Source organism: Ursus arctos, unplaced genomic scaffold, assembly GCF_023065955.2.
Source record: "Ursus arctos isolate Adak ecotype North America unplaced genomic scaffold, UrsArc2.0 scaffold_27, whole genome shotgun sequence".
Taxonomy (NCBI): Eukaryota; Metazoa; Chordata; class Mammalia; order Carnivora; family Ursidae; genus Ursus; species Ursus arctos.
Window position 1 is genome coordinate 8507546 of NW_026622952.1, and position 17324 is coordinate 8524869.

General features: G+C 36.5%; 1 protein-coding gene across 1 annotated transcript in view; it reads right to left on the bottom strand.

The window, feature by feature from the left end:
- KCNU1 (potassium calcium-activated channel subfamily U member 1) overlaps positions 1 to 17324 on the bottom strand; it is a 149704-nt gene that overhangs the window by 98466 nt on the left and 33914 nt on the right. Inside the window, 5 exon segments of the mRNA XM_057303372.1 lie at positions 1113 to 1195; positions 2278 to 2383; positions 10020 to 10130; positions 11757 to 11848; positions 12789 to 12959. Of these exon segments, the coding sequence (XP_057159355.1) occupies positions 1113 to 1195; positions 2278 to 2383; positions 10020 to 10130; positions 11757 to 11848; positions 12789 to 12959 (563 nt within the window).

Genomic DNA, 17324 nt, shown 5'->3' on the forward strand with positions numbered 1-17324 from the left:
TGATGTGCTATATCCAATGGCTTTGCAATATAATTAAATTAAGAATTAAATTAATAATTAAATTGATGTGGGTAAGCTTAATAAAACAACACATAAAATTCACTGTCATATTGTTTTCTAAAAATGTTCTGTTTAATAGCATACACAGTAAACAGTGCTGTTGTTTTAGTGATTTAGTGAATGAAATGAATGAAAAGGTCAGCTCTTAGTACTAGGAGACTGTGGTCTTCTGGAACCAATTCTTGAGGATGAAATAGACAGTTTCATGTATTTTAGCCTTCAGACTCAAACACATTAATTACAGGAAAAAACAGAGATTGAATTTCTGTCTATAACATGACTCATAGACTCATAGCTCATAGACTATCTTATTCAACTTTCTCATTATACATATTAAGAAACTAAGGTTTATCTCATACACACTGTATTATGCACAGCATATGTTCTCAACTGTTTCTTGCTATTTGTAGAATCACCTTCAGCTATGTATGTTTATTACGCTCTGGGGACCAGGAGTTCATCTGGGTTAGGCACAATACCATTGCTATCATAATGAAGCTATTACTACAAGTCAAGTTCCTGCTTATAGATAGCCCATAGTTAAAGGTGGTCAACACCAATTCTAGTCATCTTGAAGATACTTGCCAATAATCACAAGCACATTATACCAAATGATACCCAATATTTCAGCAGAACTACTGGAGAAAAACCCCAAGAAGTAAAGTCTACTAACAGGGCTGACCAATCACAAATGGCATCTTTATTTTTGGTGGGTTAAAGATGTTATTTATAATGGTGTTATCTGAACAGTGATCAGTTATTTGTATGCTTGCTTTTTCAATTTAAATAGTTATTATCCATATGAAACTTTAGGAAAGTATGTGAAGAAGCACAGAGATACTCAGAATACTTTATTTTTTACTTCCTTATTCCTACATCTTCACAGCCTCTGGGAGAGAAAAAAAAAAAGGCAGAAACCTGGAATATGATGAACCTAGTGCTGTGACAGATGATATCTTCTCCTCTTTAGTCCATTGCACTAGGCTTTATTTTAAAAGAGGTGGAAATAAAATCAGCAGTGAAGCATATAAAACAATGTGCCAGCTTCTTACCTCATAATGTTTGAAGTGTCTTCAGCTTGCGAATCACTGCACAAAGGGTTGGCTATAATCAGGCATGCTTCTGCAGATTCCACCTATTCTTCAAGATTAAACAGCAGCTGTCTTGTTAATTACATGGGAAATGCTCTACTGTTCCCCCTGTGGGTTTTCCTATGGTTTCATCATAAAATTTCCCATAAGAAAGAGAACACTCTTGGGAAGAAGTTGTGATAAGGATGTCTTTACATCAGGATCAGAGTCCTACAGACGCTGTAAGGGCTGGAAGTGCTGCAGCAGACAGATCTGTGCATAGGGTCTCTAACAAAGATGCAAGACTGCTTTAAAATGGGGAAAGTGCATACTTGCATTTTTCCTATTGTCCAAAACCAAGATTTTAAGCAACTGTCTGTATATTTATGTCCCTTTCAGGACAGCAAAGAATGGGGGAACTGGAAGTATGCCTGGCCCAAAGTAAGCATTCAATATTTGGGGATTCTGAATCTTAAAGGTCTAGAAAACTATTGAAGTGGCTCTTGTAATACCAACTTGTGGGAAAGAGAAAGCTTATTCGAGTCTGTCATTTTCTATTTCAATTCTTTATGTTAACTCTATAGATCTCTGATTCTAAAAACTGCAGCCCTTGGTTTATATGATTCTGTGAAACCTAAAACATGGGGAGAAGCTGGCTTTGATCTTATTTGAAAGCTGTCTAGATGGCTGGACTTTGCTCATTATTTTTCTTCCAGCCTTAATGAGATTTCTGCTATTTTCCTTCATGTTTCTTCTATCAGACGGCATATCAGTGTGTTTAGAAAAAGTTGGGAAATCTGTCATCTGGTAATGATCCTACTTGGATGATAAGATTAAACACACTTTTGCTATCCAAAACTTTTTCAGATTTCTTAGACTGATAAAATAACACTGCATTAGATAAATAGAGAATTTCATGAAATAAAAAAATGTAAATATAGGTAAACGGTGAGTTCCGCTTGATATCTGTCAAGGAGGACTTGGAGATCAATTACTACATTTCCTTTATGATCACTTTTTTAAATTGAGGAAGTCTTATTTTCTTCCAATTTAAGCATCCGGAGTAATACTTTTGAAAGAGCAATATATCTTATCATCTTAATTGTTGCAGCTTAGGGAAACTAGAAGAAAAAGAACTAGTTCTTACCGCAACCCGCCTCAGATCATCCCACTTAAGTGCAGATCCAGAAATAAAAGTTGTAAAGGCCATGTTGCACTTAAATATGGTTTCTAATTCCAAGGAAGGAGGGACCCTGGGCAAAAAATATAGTACCAAAGATGTAAAAAGATGCCTGAATTTGGTGTAGGGGTTGTTATATTTATTTAACGCCCATAACAGAACTCCTAATCTCCTCTAGGAAAACATCCATCCTCCCTTACTTATCCATACTAGCCTTATTCCAGGCATGGGCCTGAAGCTCAGACCTAGTCAATCACCACGGTATGAAAAAGTGCAACTCAGGTTGATGTCCGAAAATTTTAAAAAAGGAATTACTAAGGAGGATAAGATAAAAACATTTCAATTATTCAAAAAGATATGGCATTTTAAAACAATGATGAACTTAATGAAATAGCTTCTAAACATATAAAGAAAAAGTTGACAAAACTAGAGAGATAAACTGATGAACTGACAATGCAATGAGATTTTACAATTATTCTCTCAATTTTTGATCGATTAAACAGAAAAAAACTGTCACGTTTGATGTTTCTAAGTCCTTTGTTTTTTTTTTTCCCTTTATTGAGGTATAATTGACAAATAAAATGGAGAGATAGATAAAATGTATCATGTGATAATTTGGTACCTGCATATACTGTAAAAGGCTTCTTCCCATTAACTTTATTTACACATCCATCACTTCACATCATTATCTTTCTTTCAGGGTAAGAGCATTTAAGTTCTGATCACTTAGCAAATTTTAATTACACAATATAATGTTTTTAGTTTTAATCACTATGTTATACATTAGATCCTCAGAAATTATTCATCTTAAAACTAGAAATGTGTACCCTTTTACCAACCCGTGTCTATGTCCTCCCCCTGTATCCCAGCTTCGAGCAACCACCGTTCTACTTTCTGCTTCTACGAGTTTGCCTTTTATTTTTTTAAGATTCCAGATATAAGTGATAGCACACAATATTTGTCTTTCTTTGTCTGGCTTATTTTACTTAGCATAATGCCCTCCAGATTCATCCATGTTGTCATAATAACAGGATTTCCTTTTTTAAGGCTGAATAATATTCCATTGTATATATATATATACATATGTATCTGTATATATATATGCATGTATACAAATCTATATGGGTATATATATATGTATGTATAAACATATATGTATTGTGTGTGTATATATATGTTTTATATATTCATCCATTACTAGATACTTAAATTAGGTTGTTTCTATACCTTGGCTATTGTGAATACTCCTAATTGTGTTTTTGAGAGCACACAATTTATCAAAGTGATAAATTACTTGACCAATAAGGAAAGCCTCAACATACTACAAAAAATAGTTGTCATACACATTATGGTCTCTGATCACAACACATTTTAAGTTAGAAGTTAATAACAAAAAATTCTTCATTTCTTAAAAAAATAGACTGCTAAAAGTCACATGGGCTAAGAAGCAATTATAACAGAAGTTATAAAATTCTTAGAAATAAATCATGTTGCAAACACCAAACATCTAAGCCTTTGGATACAACAAATGCAATGCTTTCAAAGAAATGTATGGCTTCGGACATTAATATTGCAATAAAACCAAAGAAATAAGAAGGAGAAAGACAACAAAAATAGGAGTGCAAAGAATGAAATAGAAAAGAAATTATGAAACAAAGAAGATCAATAAAACTAAAAGCTAGATCTTTGAAAACAAACAAACAATAAGAAACTAATACAATAGGCAAAGCTGTAGTAAAATTGATGGGGAGAGAGAGAAGACAAAAATACAGGGAACTGAATTCATTATACTGAATGAAGAAGATAAAATACCTACAGGAAAAGTAGAGGTAAAAATAAGAGTGAAAGGGGCGCCTGGGTGGCTCAGTTGTTAAGCGTCTGCCTTTGGCTCAGGTCATGATCCCAGCGTTCTGGGATCGAGCCCCGCATGGGGCTCCCTGCTCAGTGGGAAGCCTGCTTCTCCCTCTCCCACACCCCCTGCTTGTGTTCCCTCTCTCACTGTCAAATAAATAAATAAAATCTTTAAAAAAAAATAAGAGTGAGAGAACACAACAGATAACTAAATGCAACAGCTTTTAAAATTCAAACAAAACAAATTACTAAAAGTATCTTATCAGAACTCACTCTAGAGGAAAGATAAAGCCTGTATGGTCCTATGACTATTAAAGAAATTGAAGCCATAATTTAAAATCTCTCCAAACAAAATGAAGACAAAACACACACAAACACCAAACAAAAATTTAAATCCACCACTTCTAAATGGTTTTACAGTATCTTCTACCACACTTTCAAGCAACAAATCATCCCATTTTTTATACAACATCTTTCGAAGATATAAAAAGGAGGGAATAGTTTTCAGCTAATACTACAAAACCAAACTAACCATAATTCCAAAACTATTAATTTACCACAATAACAAATTTAAAGTAAAAAAAAAAAATAGAGTCATCTCCGATACAGAAAAGATGGTGATAAAAATATATTTCACAGTTAAGAAACACAGCTCATGGTATATGAGGTATAGAAGAAAATACCCCTCACCCAATAAGGAATATCTTTAAAATAAAGGATGTCTTTAATGACAAAATATTAGAAAAATTTTCTTTGAAATGAGAAAGAAAAAATATCGCCACTTTTTTTTGCTAATGTTATATTTGATGTCTCATCAAGTACAATAAGAAAATAAAATAAATTGTACATAGAAGGATTGGAAAGGAGAAAATAACGGTCTTTATTTGAAGCTGTTATTTACATAGAAACCCCTAACAACACTACAAAAAAAGATTTAAGTAATGTAGAAATTTAGTAATATAGATAGATAGAAGATTAATATGCAAAGGTCAATTCTGTGTTTTATACCAAAAGCAAACAACTAGAAAAAGTAACTAATGAGACAGTATTTCCAATAATATCAGAAAAAATCAAGTACCTGGAAATATAAACATACATAAAATAAATATCACATTATTACTGTTTTATGTTGTATATTCTCTAAGCCTAGTTATCTGACTCTTCTGGAAGTTTTGAGGGCTACATAACATCTATTTATACATTTCTTTCTGCTTAATTTTAGCCATAAGTAGTTTTTGTTGCATGCCACTAAGTACCCTGATATACAGGAATATAAATTAATAGTTCATCTTTATGACAATTTATATCATAATATCTTGGAATTTTTTTTCTTAAATAACAGGTAACCAAAGAAAGGAAAGTAACAATTTCTCTATCAGTTATCTATTTTTCCTTAAAATTTTGCAATATCTTTGTGGCTTGAAATAACAAATTATTATTTCTTGAAATTCTTTGGTTTGATTCGGCTCGGATGGGTGACTTTTCTGCTCCCTGTGGTTTTGCTGGAGTCACTCCTATGTCTGCGTTTAGCTGAGAGCTTTAGTGGGCTAGGACATCCAAGATAGCATCACCTATATGTCTATTGCCTCAACTGGGCTAGCTGAAGGAGCTGGCACCCAGTTGGGCCTCCTCTCCATCAGAGTAGGTGAACTTCTTCTACAGTGCTTCAGGGCTCCAAGAGACTAGAAGCAGAAGCTGCCAGACCTCTTGAGGGCTGGGCCCATAACTGGCCCAGCCAGTCATGTATACTTTATTGGTTAAAATGAGTCAAGAGGCAGTCCAGTTTCAACAGAAGGGAGAACAGACTCTACTTTTGTTGGAGTAGAATATGTGTCAACAACTGGGAGGAATCCTGGCAGTCATCTTCTAAAAACAATCTACCACAAGAATTCACATCCCTCCCCTGTACAAAATATTCTTTCTTTCCCAAAGTTTTATCTCGTTAAAGCATCAGCTTAAAGTCCTGGATCTTGTCATCTACGTCAAGTCTAGATGTGGATGGGGCTCCTCAGGCACAGCTTCTCCTCATCTGATGACCTATGACCTAGGTAGACAAGTCGTCTCCAGCTCAACACCCAGCATACCGAGATGAGGCAGGGATAGGAAAACTGCAACAGACACTCCCAACCAAAAGACGCTGTGGTGGTAATGGATGGCACATAGAAATCACTGGTCCACTGAAACTGTGAAATCTATCTGAGCACATATTATGCCCCCTGACTCAGAGGGCAGAGCATGTTTTTGATTAGGGCCCAGTACTGCTCTCATGAGCCAATCCATTGTTTTTCTCAATTCTTATCTCTGCCCTCTGACCCTATGAGTCATCTTCTGTTTTCCTAATAAATGGCCCAGGTTTGTCCCTGAGTAGCTTTCTCAGCCTAATTCCTGCCTATGCTGGGTTGGGGGCCAAGAGGCATTTGTTTCCATTGTGAAGCCTCTCTGTCCCTTTTACTCCAAGCTGACAGTTAATTTCGCAGTAAAATTTTCTTTAAAGCACTGATGACCTTCTGTGAGTGTTATTCAAGTTCATGCCCCCCAACTCGTATTTTCTGGATTCCTTTGGAGACAGATCTCTACTTTGAGAAAGTCAGAATTCTGGGAAGAATGTCCTTCAGCTTCTTCGAAGCCCTTTGCCTGCCTAAAAGGAGCATCTGCAAGTCGCCACCTTAAATTTTTCTGAGGTCTTAACAAAGGATCTTACAGCTGCATCCTTGATTAGATCCTACCCTTTGACCTTGAGGTCACATTTTATAGTACCCTGGATTTGATTTTTTCCCCTTGAGGTAATTTACCTCCGACATGTTTTGGCCAGCTGGAGAGACTGTTCTGAGCCTTCTATATTTTCTTTAAGTTCTTAAAAACTAAAGAGTTTCTTTTTTACCTCCATTTTCTTACAATATCCCATCATACATGATTATACTTAAAGCAAATGACACCTAACATTCTTTCAGGAAATTTTCTTAGCCACCCTCGCATTCTTACTCGGTACATTTCCTATCTATCATGTTATTTTGCGGGACATTGTTACCAAAATTGTGCTGTTCTTTCCATACCCGATGGCAGTGTTCTTCACTGTTTTTCCAGCCTCTAGTAAGAGTCTCCATGCAATCCAGGATCTAGCCTCTGCCTACCACCCGTTCCAAGGAGAAAGCCACATTTTGGCTTTTGTTATGATAGCAGCCCACTTCCAGGACCACATTTTGTATCAATTATCCCTTTCCACAGAACAAACCGTTCTGGAACTTACTGATCTAAAACAACAACAATATATTATTTCTCAAGACTTTGTGGGTTGGCTGTCTCAGCAAGGCAATTCTTCTGTTCCATACCGTGTTGACTGTGGCCATTCATTGGGGTACATTCATCAGGGAGCTTGACTGAGAGCTGGAATGTCCAAAATGACTTTACCCGCATGACTATTATTTCACTTATGTGACTGGAGCAGCTGACAGCTAGTCGGACCTTCTCCCCAGCGAGCTACTCTGACTCTTTACACTCCAAGACAGTGAAAGTTGAAACTATTGATCTTCTTAAAGGCTAGGCCTGCAACCAGCAAAGTGTCACCTCTGTGGCATTCAATTTATCAAATCAAGTCATGGGCCAGCGCAGATTCAAAGGGGAAGAGGAGGAGAGTCCACCTTTTATTGAGAGGAGCGATATGAATATACAGCCAGGGGAGGAAATGTTAATAGTTATGTTAAAGAAAAATCTACCACAATTGCAGATCATGATCATTGTTTTAAAGGAAATATAATGGAGCAGTGAGAAAGAAGGATTAGAAGACACTAGTTTAGAGCTTGAATTGGGGGGTGTGGGGGGACTCTCTGAGTGCTGAAGGGTAAAAATAAATTGATCATATAACAGTAGGAGAAGAGCTTCTGAGAAACAAGCACAAATCAATAAAGTGGCCTTTCTAGAAACTAAGGAGAGATAAAATCTTAACTTTGAATAGGGTTGTGATAGTGAAGATGAAGTGGTAGAAACAGAATTAGTATTTATTAAGGAGACAAAATTGACGATATTGATGAAAGTGTACATAGGATTTGAGGGAGAGGAGTAGCAAACACAATGCTTCATTTTCTGTTTTAAGGAACTACACTGATAACATCCCATTTACTGAGATAGAAAATGAGGTTTGCTTTCCTTCCTTTATATACTTTTTTATTTGCCTTGTTAGCTGGAGAGAGGGACATAAGATCATGAGTTTACTTTTGAAAATGTTAAATCTGAGGGGCCTTTGAAACACTGGAATGGAAATATCCAGTAAGCAATTAGTTTGTGAATACAGAGCCACAGAGAATGTCTGGCAGAGGACATAAATTTTAGAGTCATCAGAAATTATAGGTAATTGGAAAAATTCTAGATGAATTTTATATCATTTAAAAAATTTCATTCATTCTCTGGACAAGTACCTATAATAACCTACATTAGTTCATGAAAATACAGCAGTAAATACATCTAATGATTTCCTTTTTGTCTCGACTGGATTATAATTATTAGCCCCTTATGAAAATTTTAGCACTTTTTTTTTGTTCTTTTTTTTTACTATTTTTTAAAATAAGGATTCAAGTAATATACAAATTATGGAGAAGACGGGCATGCGACGATAGTGAAACAGAACTGTTGGCTGTCCATCGACAGCACCAAGAAGGAGTTCAAAATGCCTGTCATCTCCTACATGAGAGCCTAAGTTACAGTGGACTGGGCATGCCCTAATCTAAAACGTACAAAGTGTTAACTATAAAATGGGTGAAGGTTGAAGTGACCCTGTATACAAGGCTGTATAAGATCAAAATGTCATTTCGAATACGTCTGACTTATTTAGCGACGTGTGGATGACTGATGAGCCTTTTAGACAAAATGAAGAAGCTAGCTCACCACACTTTTCACAAAATCAATTCCAGACAGCTTAAATATAAAATAATTCAATATGAAAACATAAAAACGCCAGAGGAATATTTGCTTAATTCTAGAAGAGAGAGGCCAAAAAATGCCACAAAAGCCAGATGCCAAAATGAAAGAGTTGATGGATTATAGTGCATGTAAATCCAATGCTCTGTATTAAAATAAAAGCATGTGCACACACACACAGACAAAAGCAAAGAGAGAGAAATATTTACAACACGCGACACAAAAAGGCTAGTATCAAAATATATTAAGACTGCTTAGAAGTCAGTAAAGCAACAGATGACCATCCTCAAGGAGCAGACAGGAATGAAAAGACAAATTCCTTCATTCATCAAAAAACTGTCAAACATACAAAAATTGTTCAGTCTCACTAGGAAACAAAATTGTAGGAAGAAAAAGCAAAAAGGAAACCATCAAAACATATAAAAATTGTTCAATCTCACTATGAACCAAAATTGTAAAATAAAACGAGGAAACCATTTTGTCTATTTAAAAATCTTTTTGTACTAAGTATGCATTTTCACCAAATAGTTGACCTGGACCCTACCTGCGGAAATGTAAGCTTCGTAGAACAAAAACTTCATCAATAACAATCCTTTCTGCATCTGTTTGAACTCACACTTCCAATTCTGAGAATTAACAGAATAACAAGTATAAAGTCTACCAGACTTGTGCACACAATGATGGTCGTATGTAATAATAATAAATATGGAATACTTTCCTAAATGATGGGAACTCTTTCAAACAGTGTTAGGACATATACAGAAAAATATCAGGCAAGATATATTCGAAAATATTCTCTCAGATTAACTCTGGTTTTTAAGATTGCCTTTTCTTTTAATTATTATTATTTCCTAATTTTTCTATGAATATTGCAAGGGTCATTTTCTTCCATTAAAAAATGCACGCATATTTCAAGGATTAATTTAGAACCCATGAACCATACTTACTCTCCCAGAAAAACAATCTCGATATTGATTTGCCCTGACTTATGGCGGAGAAAATTCCTCAGGAAAGCAGTCACACTGTCAACTGTAATGTTTCCACAGACCACGATGAACCTAGGGAGCAAGACTAGGTGAGGTGGATCATCTGAGGAACAGAAGTATCTTCCTGTCAAGATTTAGAGATGGACAATTTGCTTAAACTTAGCTTTAAATCAATCTGGTATTTGAATTACCCAGATCTTAAAAATAGAAACACTGAAGATTGCATTTCCAATAAAGAGAAGAGACAACAAACTTCTGTAGTCCTAATTCATCCCATGTTGGGTATGAATCCAAACATATGAATTACACATAGCTTTTCAGGAATACAATAATAACTACCATAATCGCTATGTTTTTCATAGTTATTATAATTTATAATGGACTGGTGCATGTGTTAAGTCACTTGATTTTTTTCACCTGATTCCTGATTAGCTGATCTGTCTCTTTTTTCAAAGCAACAACAGAGGCTCAGCATGGTTCACTGATTTTCTCAGAGTCAAATAGTATGGCAGAGATGGCAGTACTTTCTAGGTTATTCTGGTTTATCTTCCACATCAAAAATTATCTTGTCCCCACAAAAAAGTGAGTCCAATGGAGAGACATCTAGGACAGGTACAAAAATCTATGCACGTAACTTTTACAGTGAAAAACAGCTGTCACTTTCCTCGGGTTTCATTCATTCAAAGAAGCTATTTTTCCCTCTATTACTCATTGAAGGAAACCAAGTGTACATTCACTTAACCTTAAATTTTCCAGACCTTTTGGGCTACTTTGGCATGTGTTCTGCATCTCTTTCCCGTAATAAATTGGATCAGGCTTTGACTTATCTAGTTCATTTCACTATTTTCAATATTTTTCACTCATTTTGTTATTATTATTATTATTATTATTATTATTATTATATTTATTTTTTACTTTCCCCTTCAGACTACTAGGTCAGTCTTGGTTTTCATCCAGTTGTGCTGAGACCACTCCAAGAGAGCTTCTCTTCACTGTACCTATTTCCTCTAGAGCAGATGGAGACTAAATAAAAACGAATCGCTTCAAATTTAAGATCTCCAATCCATTCTCTCCTTCTTAGATGTGAAAACCATAATAGAAACTGAAGTAACACATCACAGAGAAATCGGGTAAAAAAACAACGCCAACTGTTTCCCTTCTAGAACAGGTGGCTGTGACATGGACAAAACAGGTGATCTACGAAGTGTTGTAGAAGATGTGGAAATTGCTCTTCCCGCTAGCAAACCTCTGCCCGTGAATGAGACCCCATGTGGCACAGGGACATTTTGGCTAAGACAACAGAATTGAAGTCATTATTTTAGTGGCTTTAATTTGATCCATTATGTGAAGTTAGCCATAAGTTAACCACATGATTAAAATGAATATGACAGTTGGTAATAGATTAAGAGAAGAGTTAGTGATAAGAGATGTAGAAATATGGCCACAATCAATATTTGACAGGGAATGACAACATTATCTGTCACTTTAGTTGATTTACTAAGGGCTAAGCATCTACGTAGCAGTGATTATTAAATAGCAAATATCTTCTTATAGTATTTATGTTAGCACAACCCTCTTAGCTGAATGAAGGGCCTTGCCAATATATTCACCTATGCCAGGCGATAGGTATTTAGAAAGGGATATGTGACTAGTAGGATTTCTCAAACTGTAGAAATTATACTTGAAAGCCATACTTACTTTTTCCCTTTGACTACTTCATAGGAACTGGTATATTTCCTCTTGTTAGCAAAAAGTTCCACCATTTCAGGGACATAATTCGCAAATAGGATCTAAAATGATTAGCAAATAAAATCTTAGGTGCCTTTATTTTCAAGGGTAGTCCAAAATTCTGAGGCTATTAAGGAGAAAGAAGGTACATAAAACTTTCTCTTACTTAGGAGGGGTGTGACTATGGAACTGTTTTTAAAAGGCAGACCATTTTTCTTTCTTACTTCAACCTTTGGATTTGGTTTAAATCAAATAAAATTCTTTGCAGCATTCAAAATGATGAAAGCAAAGACAAGCAGTAAGGCAACCTTCCTGCCCATTTTGTCCCCTAGTCACATCTAACTGTCTTTCTGACTCTTTGATTCGGTACTCCTTAAGGCCTTAGAAAAAAATAAAGCATGTGGGACAGAGAGGGGTCCAGGAAAAATGAATATAATGAGGGGATGTAACAATATGGACAGAGGAATATCAGCAAGGTGGAGTGCAGAATTCTGTTAATGGTTTTTAAGGGATTGAAATTAAAGTCACTAAAAGAAAAGGAGGTTTCCTTTGTCCATGACATACTCCTGAACCAAGTACAGCTGTTCACATATCTGAAATAGAATGCTAGTTCAGAGAGAGCTTACTCATTTGGTCTAGAAAGAAGAGAATTTTCTTCAAATCAACTCTCAAACGCCCTTCTTCCTCTTTGGAAGAAAGACTTTAGTCTGATGGCCAAAGGTAAAGGAATATAGGGTTGCTCAATTCAATATAGAGTAAATAAGGAAAGTCTGCTCTCCTTCGTCTGCCATCCTCATCTTTGGCCATCAAGCAACTATGTCATGCACTCCAGGGGATGCAGTTTGGAAAATACGGGCTCTAAGTATCTTTCCATTTTTATTTGACACCTACTCTGAATAATGCAACATTCACTCTCAAACCTATATCGTTCTATTTCTCACCATTAACTACATGTTTTTGCTTTATGTAGCTATATTCAAAGATATTAAAAATATTCTTCACCAAACTCCCCAGAGTGAAAAACATGATGAAGGTCCGTCCTAGGGATGTCTTGGCTACCACATCTCCAAAGCCAACAGTTGACGTTGTTGCCATGACCAGGTAAATAGACTCAAAATATGATATATTCTGTGAATTTCTACCTTTGAGCCAGGGATCACCAGAATTTTCCACCTGTCCAAAGAGAGGAGATTCAGGAAAGGTCTCTGAATGGAATCCAAGGGAAAGTTTATAAAGAATAGGCAAAACACTGAACTAGTTTCACTTAGTTCAATCCAAATGAAGTATTGATTCCCAAGTGGCACTAAAGGGTTTGCAAAGTGTGGGTAGTGATTGTGAAGGCTTGTGTTCCTTCACTGTGATTACTGCTGAACTCTGAGGTGACATGGAGCTTGACCCCACATTCGGAGTGTTCCACCAGGGGACTGGCTGCCCTCTCTTTCTCTTCATTTGGGCAAATCGTCGCATCCAAGAGTCATGAGACTCCAAAGGCTCTCAGATGGAGCAATGGTTATTTATTCTTATTTTCCACTAGCTCAGGATTATCATTAAAAAAGAAGCACTTAGAAAAAAAAGAAGCACATACATGAGCACTTCATTTCAATGAGCTTAAGCACATGAAGGCTAGTGTCCAAGGAAAAGCAAACAAACAAGTTTTGCAGGTTATTCCCCACCTCCAAAAAAAAAAAAAAAAAAGTCTTTTCAGTGTTTAAAAACAAAACTCTGAAGAATATTTCCTCTGATTTCTCCGGAAGTCTTCATATTTTAAGAAAACTAAATTTATTAGATTATCTTTTTTATATTAAATAAAATAAGTAACTTAGGCAATGGCACTATACTTCATATTTGTAGTATATAAACTTATAAATATGATATATATATAACAATTGTATAATTATACAACTTTTTCCATTTTTTGGCTTTTTTTTCCAAATAGCTGACATATTTCCTGTTTTCCAATTTTATTTAGCACAAAAATGATAAAATGTTAGAGATGCCTGAGGAAAGTAGGTTTTTTGTTTCAGTCTTAAGAACTGAAACAGAAATAGAAATAACATTGTTCGATCGGGTATTTGATCACTTTTTAAAAGTGACCGCTTCTTAAGTTTTTTTTTAAAGATTTTATTTATTTATTTGAGAGAGAGAGTGTGCAAGCAGGAATGGGGGAGGGGCAGAGGGAAAGGGAGACGCAGACTCCCCACTCAGTGGGGAGCCCAACATGGGGCTTGATCCCAGGACCCTGAGATCATGACCTGAGCTGAACTGAGACACTTAACTGACAGCCACGCAGGTACCCCTAAAAGTGACGTTTCTTAAATTTGATGAGTAGGTTAAGGGTATGGACTCCTATAATACCCTACTCTGAAATAAGAAAGGGATTGTACATCTATATTTAACTCCCATGGCTGGCAGTGGATTTTGTTGCAAAGTCTACTAATCTGCTTCCACTAATTTCTGGAGTCTTCACTGTTTTCTGAGACTGGTATATTATAAGGAAACCAGTTTAAACCACACAGATTAAATTACATATATATGTATTTAAGCCATATATATATACATAGATTAAAGAGTTGCTTGAGATAGTTTCAAGCTAAAACCCCACAGTGTCTTTTACAGCATCATCTCAGGACAGGGACTCAATCCTATCCTGCCACAACATTTTATATAAATGAAAAGTAAATTTATTTCAACCTCGAAATCTCCTTCACAAGGTAAATCACACTTTAAGGTTTAGCTCACTCTCCTTGGGAGTATTTAGTGTTTCACCTTCTTCCCTCTTTCCCTCCCAGCACCTCTCTCACATCTGGCAGCCTCCTGCTGGCCTACTTGTCCACTCTGCTGTTCCTTCTAACCATGTGAGCAGAGACCCATCAGTCCCAGATGGGAAATAAGTTAAGGTAAAGGATTATGGACCAATGTCAAGATACTGAATTATTTTCTATTTTTAACTCCACCTTTCAAAACTGAAATGCTATGTTTTAAAACTTCACGTTGCTCAACTTTGGGTGAGAAATGCTATAGAGGAGGACTCGAGGATGCTCTCCCACCTCCTCTTACCTCATCACCATTTCCATGAGTTATGTTATCTTTATATTGTACATGTGCATATAGTCTGCAACTGTAATTCCCTCAGTTATAGCTTTGTCTACTTCTAATTCATTCAATAATCTCCACCACGACTTTATATCATTGTTTCCTCTCTCCTGAGTTCCTGGTTTTAATTCATCTCCTATGTGGCTGGATTTTACCATCAAGATACATTTTTAAAAGGGACTCACGGGTGCTATTGTCTCTTGAGTACTTAATATGACAGGATGGGCTATACTTTCACACAACTTTGCAGACCCTACTCTATCACCTTTGGTATTGACTGATATTGACAAGAAATCTGAGGCTGGTTTCATGTCTCCCCCCTTATACAGACTTCGCTTTCTTCTGCTTGGATTCTCTCCTTATCCTTGAAGGTCAGTAAACTGCTCCAGAATATGGTTGGAATATATAACTTAGGGTCATTTTTCCTGGGATACAGTATACCCTTTAACCCACAGATTCAAGACTTTATTATAAAGCATTTTTCTGGTGACATTTGTCATGTCCTTTTCCTCAGGAACACTATTTTTATAGTCTGTTCAATTGACATTGCTTGGAGTACCTTTGTTCTTTTCCATGTCAGCGTTTTCGCCACAATCCTGTCCACCATGTTCCTGAACATGTTTCTGTCACATTGATTACATTTTGGTTCCTTCTAACATAGTTTTCAGCTCTCATAATACTTTTCTCTTTTTCTCTGATATCATTCAGCCCATTTTTCCAACTCCTGCTACTGATTAATAATCCTTTATTTCAAAACTTATGTATTTTCTTTGAATTCGTATTTTTAGTTTTTAAAGCCTTTTATTTGCATTTTTTCTCAAATACGGATGTATTTTGTTTCCTTGGATAAATTCTCTTGTAATTGTTATTCTTCTGTACATTAAAGAACTGTTTTTTTTTTTTTAAGAATTTATTTATTTATTTGACAGAGAGAGAGACAGCCAGCGAGAGAGGGAACACAAGCAGGGGGAGTGGGAGAGGAAGAAGCAGGCTCCCAGCAGAGGAGCCTGATGTGGGGCTCGATCCCAGAACGCCGGGATCACGCCCTGAGCCAAAGGCAGACGCTTAAGGACTGAGCCACCCAGGCGCCCCAGAACTGTTGTTATACTGATGTCTCTCTGTTCTCTACCATACTCCCTTGCTATTTCTGGTAGAATTTAAAAATGGGCACCATCCTGATTACTTTCTGGTTAATACTCACCTTTTAATGGTATCAACTTTCAGCTGAAGGCCAATAAATTTATGTGAAGATGGTGAGCTGGGGCAATTATAGCTTTCATTTTGGTTTGTCATTTCAAATATCCTCCCCCAAGAAAATCTGCCATTTTCTTTGCTCTGGGATCTAGCTCTTCTAGGTTTTCAACAGATGTTGGGGGTGACTTACAGTGGACTCCCTTACATCACAAGCCATCTGGATGCTTCTCCCTCTTTCTCTGCATGCAACCTTCACTGGAGGTCTCCTCACCTGGGTGACTAGATGCCTAACAAGGGCACATGTTCATATGCTTAGAAAGGTCGAGCAAGAGACTCTGATTCAAGTGAGCCTGGTGGAAACTGTGTCCAATCCCAGAGCACATGCTATTAACAGGGAGCAGCTAGTCTTCAACTAGGACTGTTGGTGGCCTTGAGAGAGTGGATTGCCAGAACTTTGTATTTCCCCAAAGAATCCAGAAATCTGAGCTTTTATGTGAGCTCGCCATAAAAGTGAGCAAGCAATAAAAAAATAGAAGAGAAAATACAAACAAATTAGGTCAAATAAAATATGCTTATAGGCCACATTCAGCCTAAGAGCCCTTCACTGTAACTGCTACTGGAGATGAAAAAGTCCCGTTACCATAGTTTCTCCTGTAGCACTCTCTTGCCTACCATTCTGCGATGACCGACAGGTTTTCAGGAGGACACTGATGACTGCTGCTCCCGTGGCAGACCCATGCACCCAGGTGCAATCCTCTAGAACCAGAATCTGCCTGTATTGCTGTGATCTTCTCTCAGGACAATTTCTCTCCTGCTTGAGGACTGAGGAGGGATGAGGCTGGTTTCAGATTTCTTAAAGGTTCATATCATGGTTTGCATTTGGTGTTTGACATTTTGCTCCTCAGCTGAAGATGGTAACTTCAATTTTTTTCTTTTTTATTGTTAATGTTTTAATTAATTTTGAAAGAAGGACTGAAGGGAAAAGATGCCTGCTATATTTTTTGTTTTGCTTTGCTTTTCTCAAAGACCTCCACTTTTAAGATGCTATTTCAATTTCTGCATTTTTAATGACTGCTCCTCAACTGTCCTCAAGCAATAAAGTCCAAGAGTCTGTTCCTTATTTGTTGCAATCTATTTATAATAATGCCGATTATGTGAGATAAGAATGAGCCTTTCCTACAGGCAAGGAGGCAGCTATAAATGCAGACTGATTTCAAGAGAACTAAGAAAGCCTCAAAGCTCTCTTTTGCA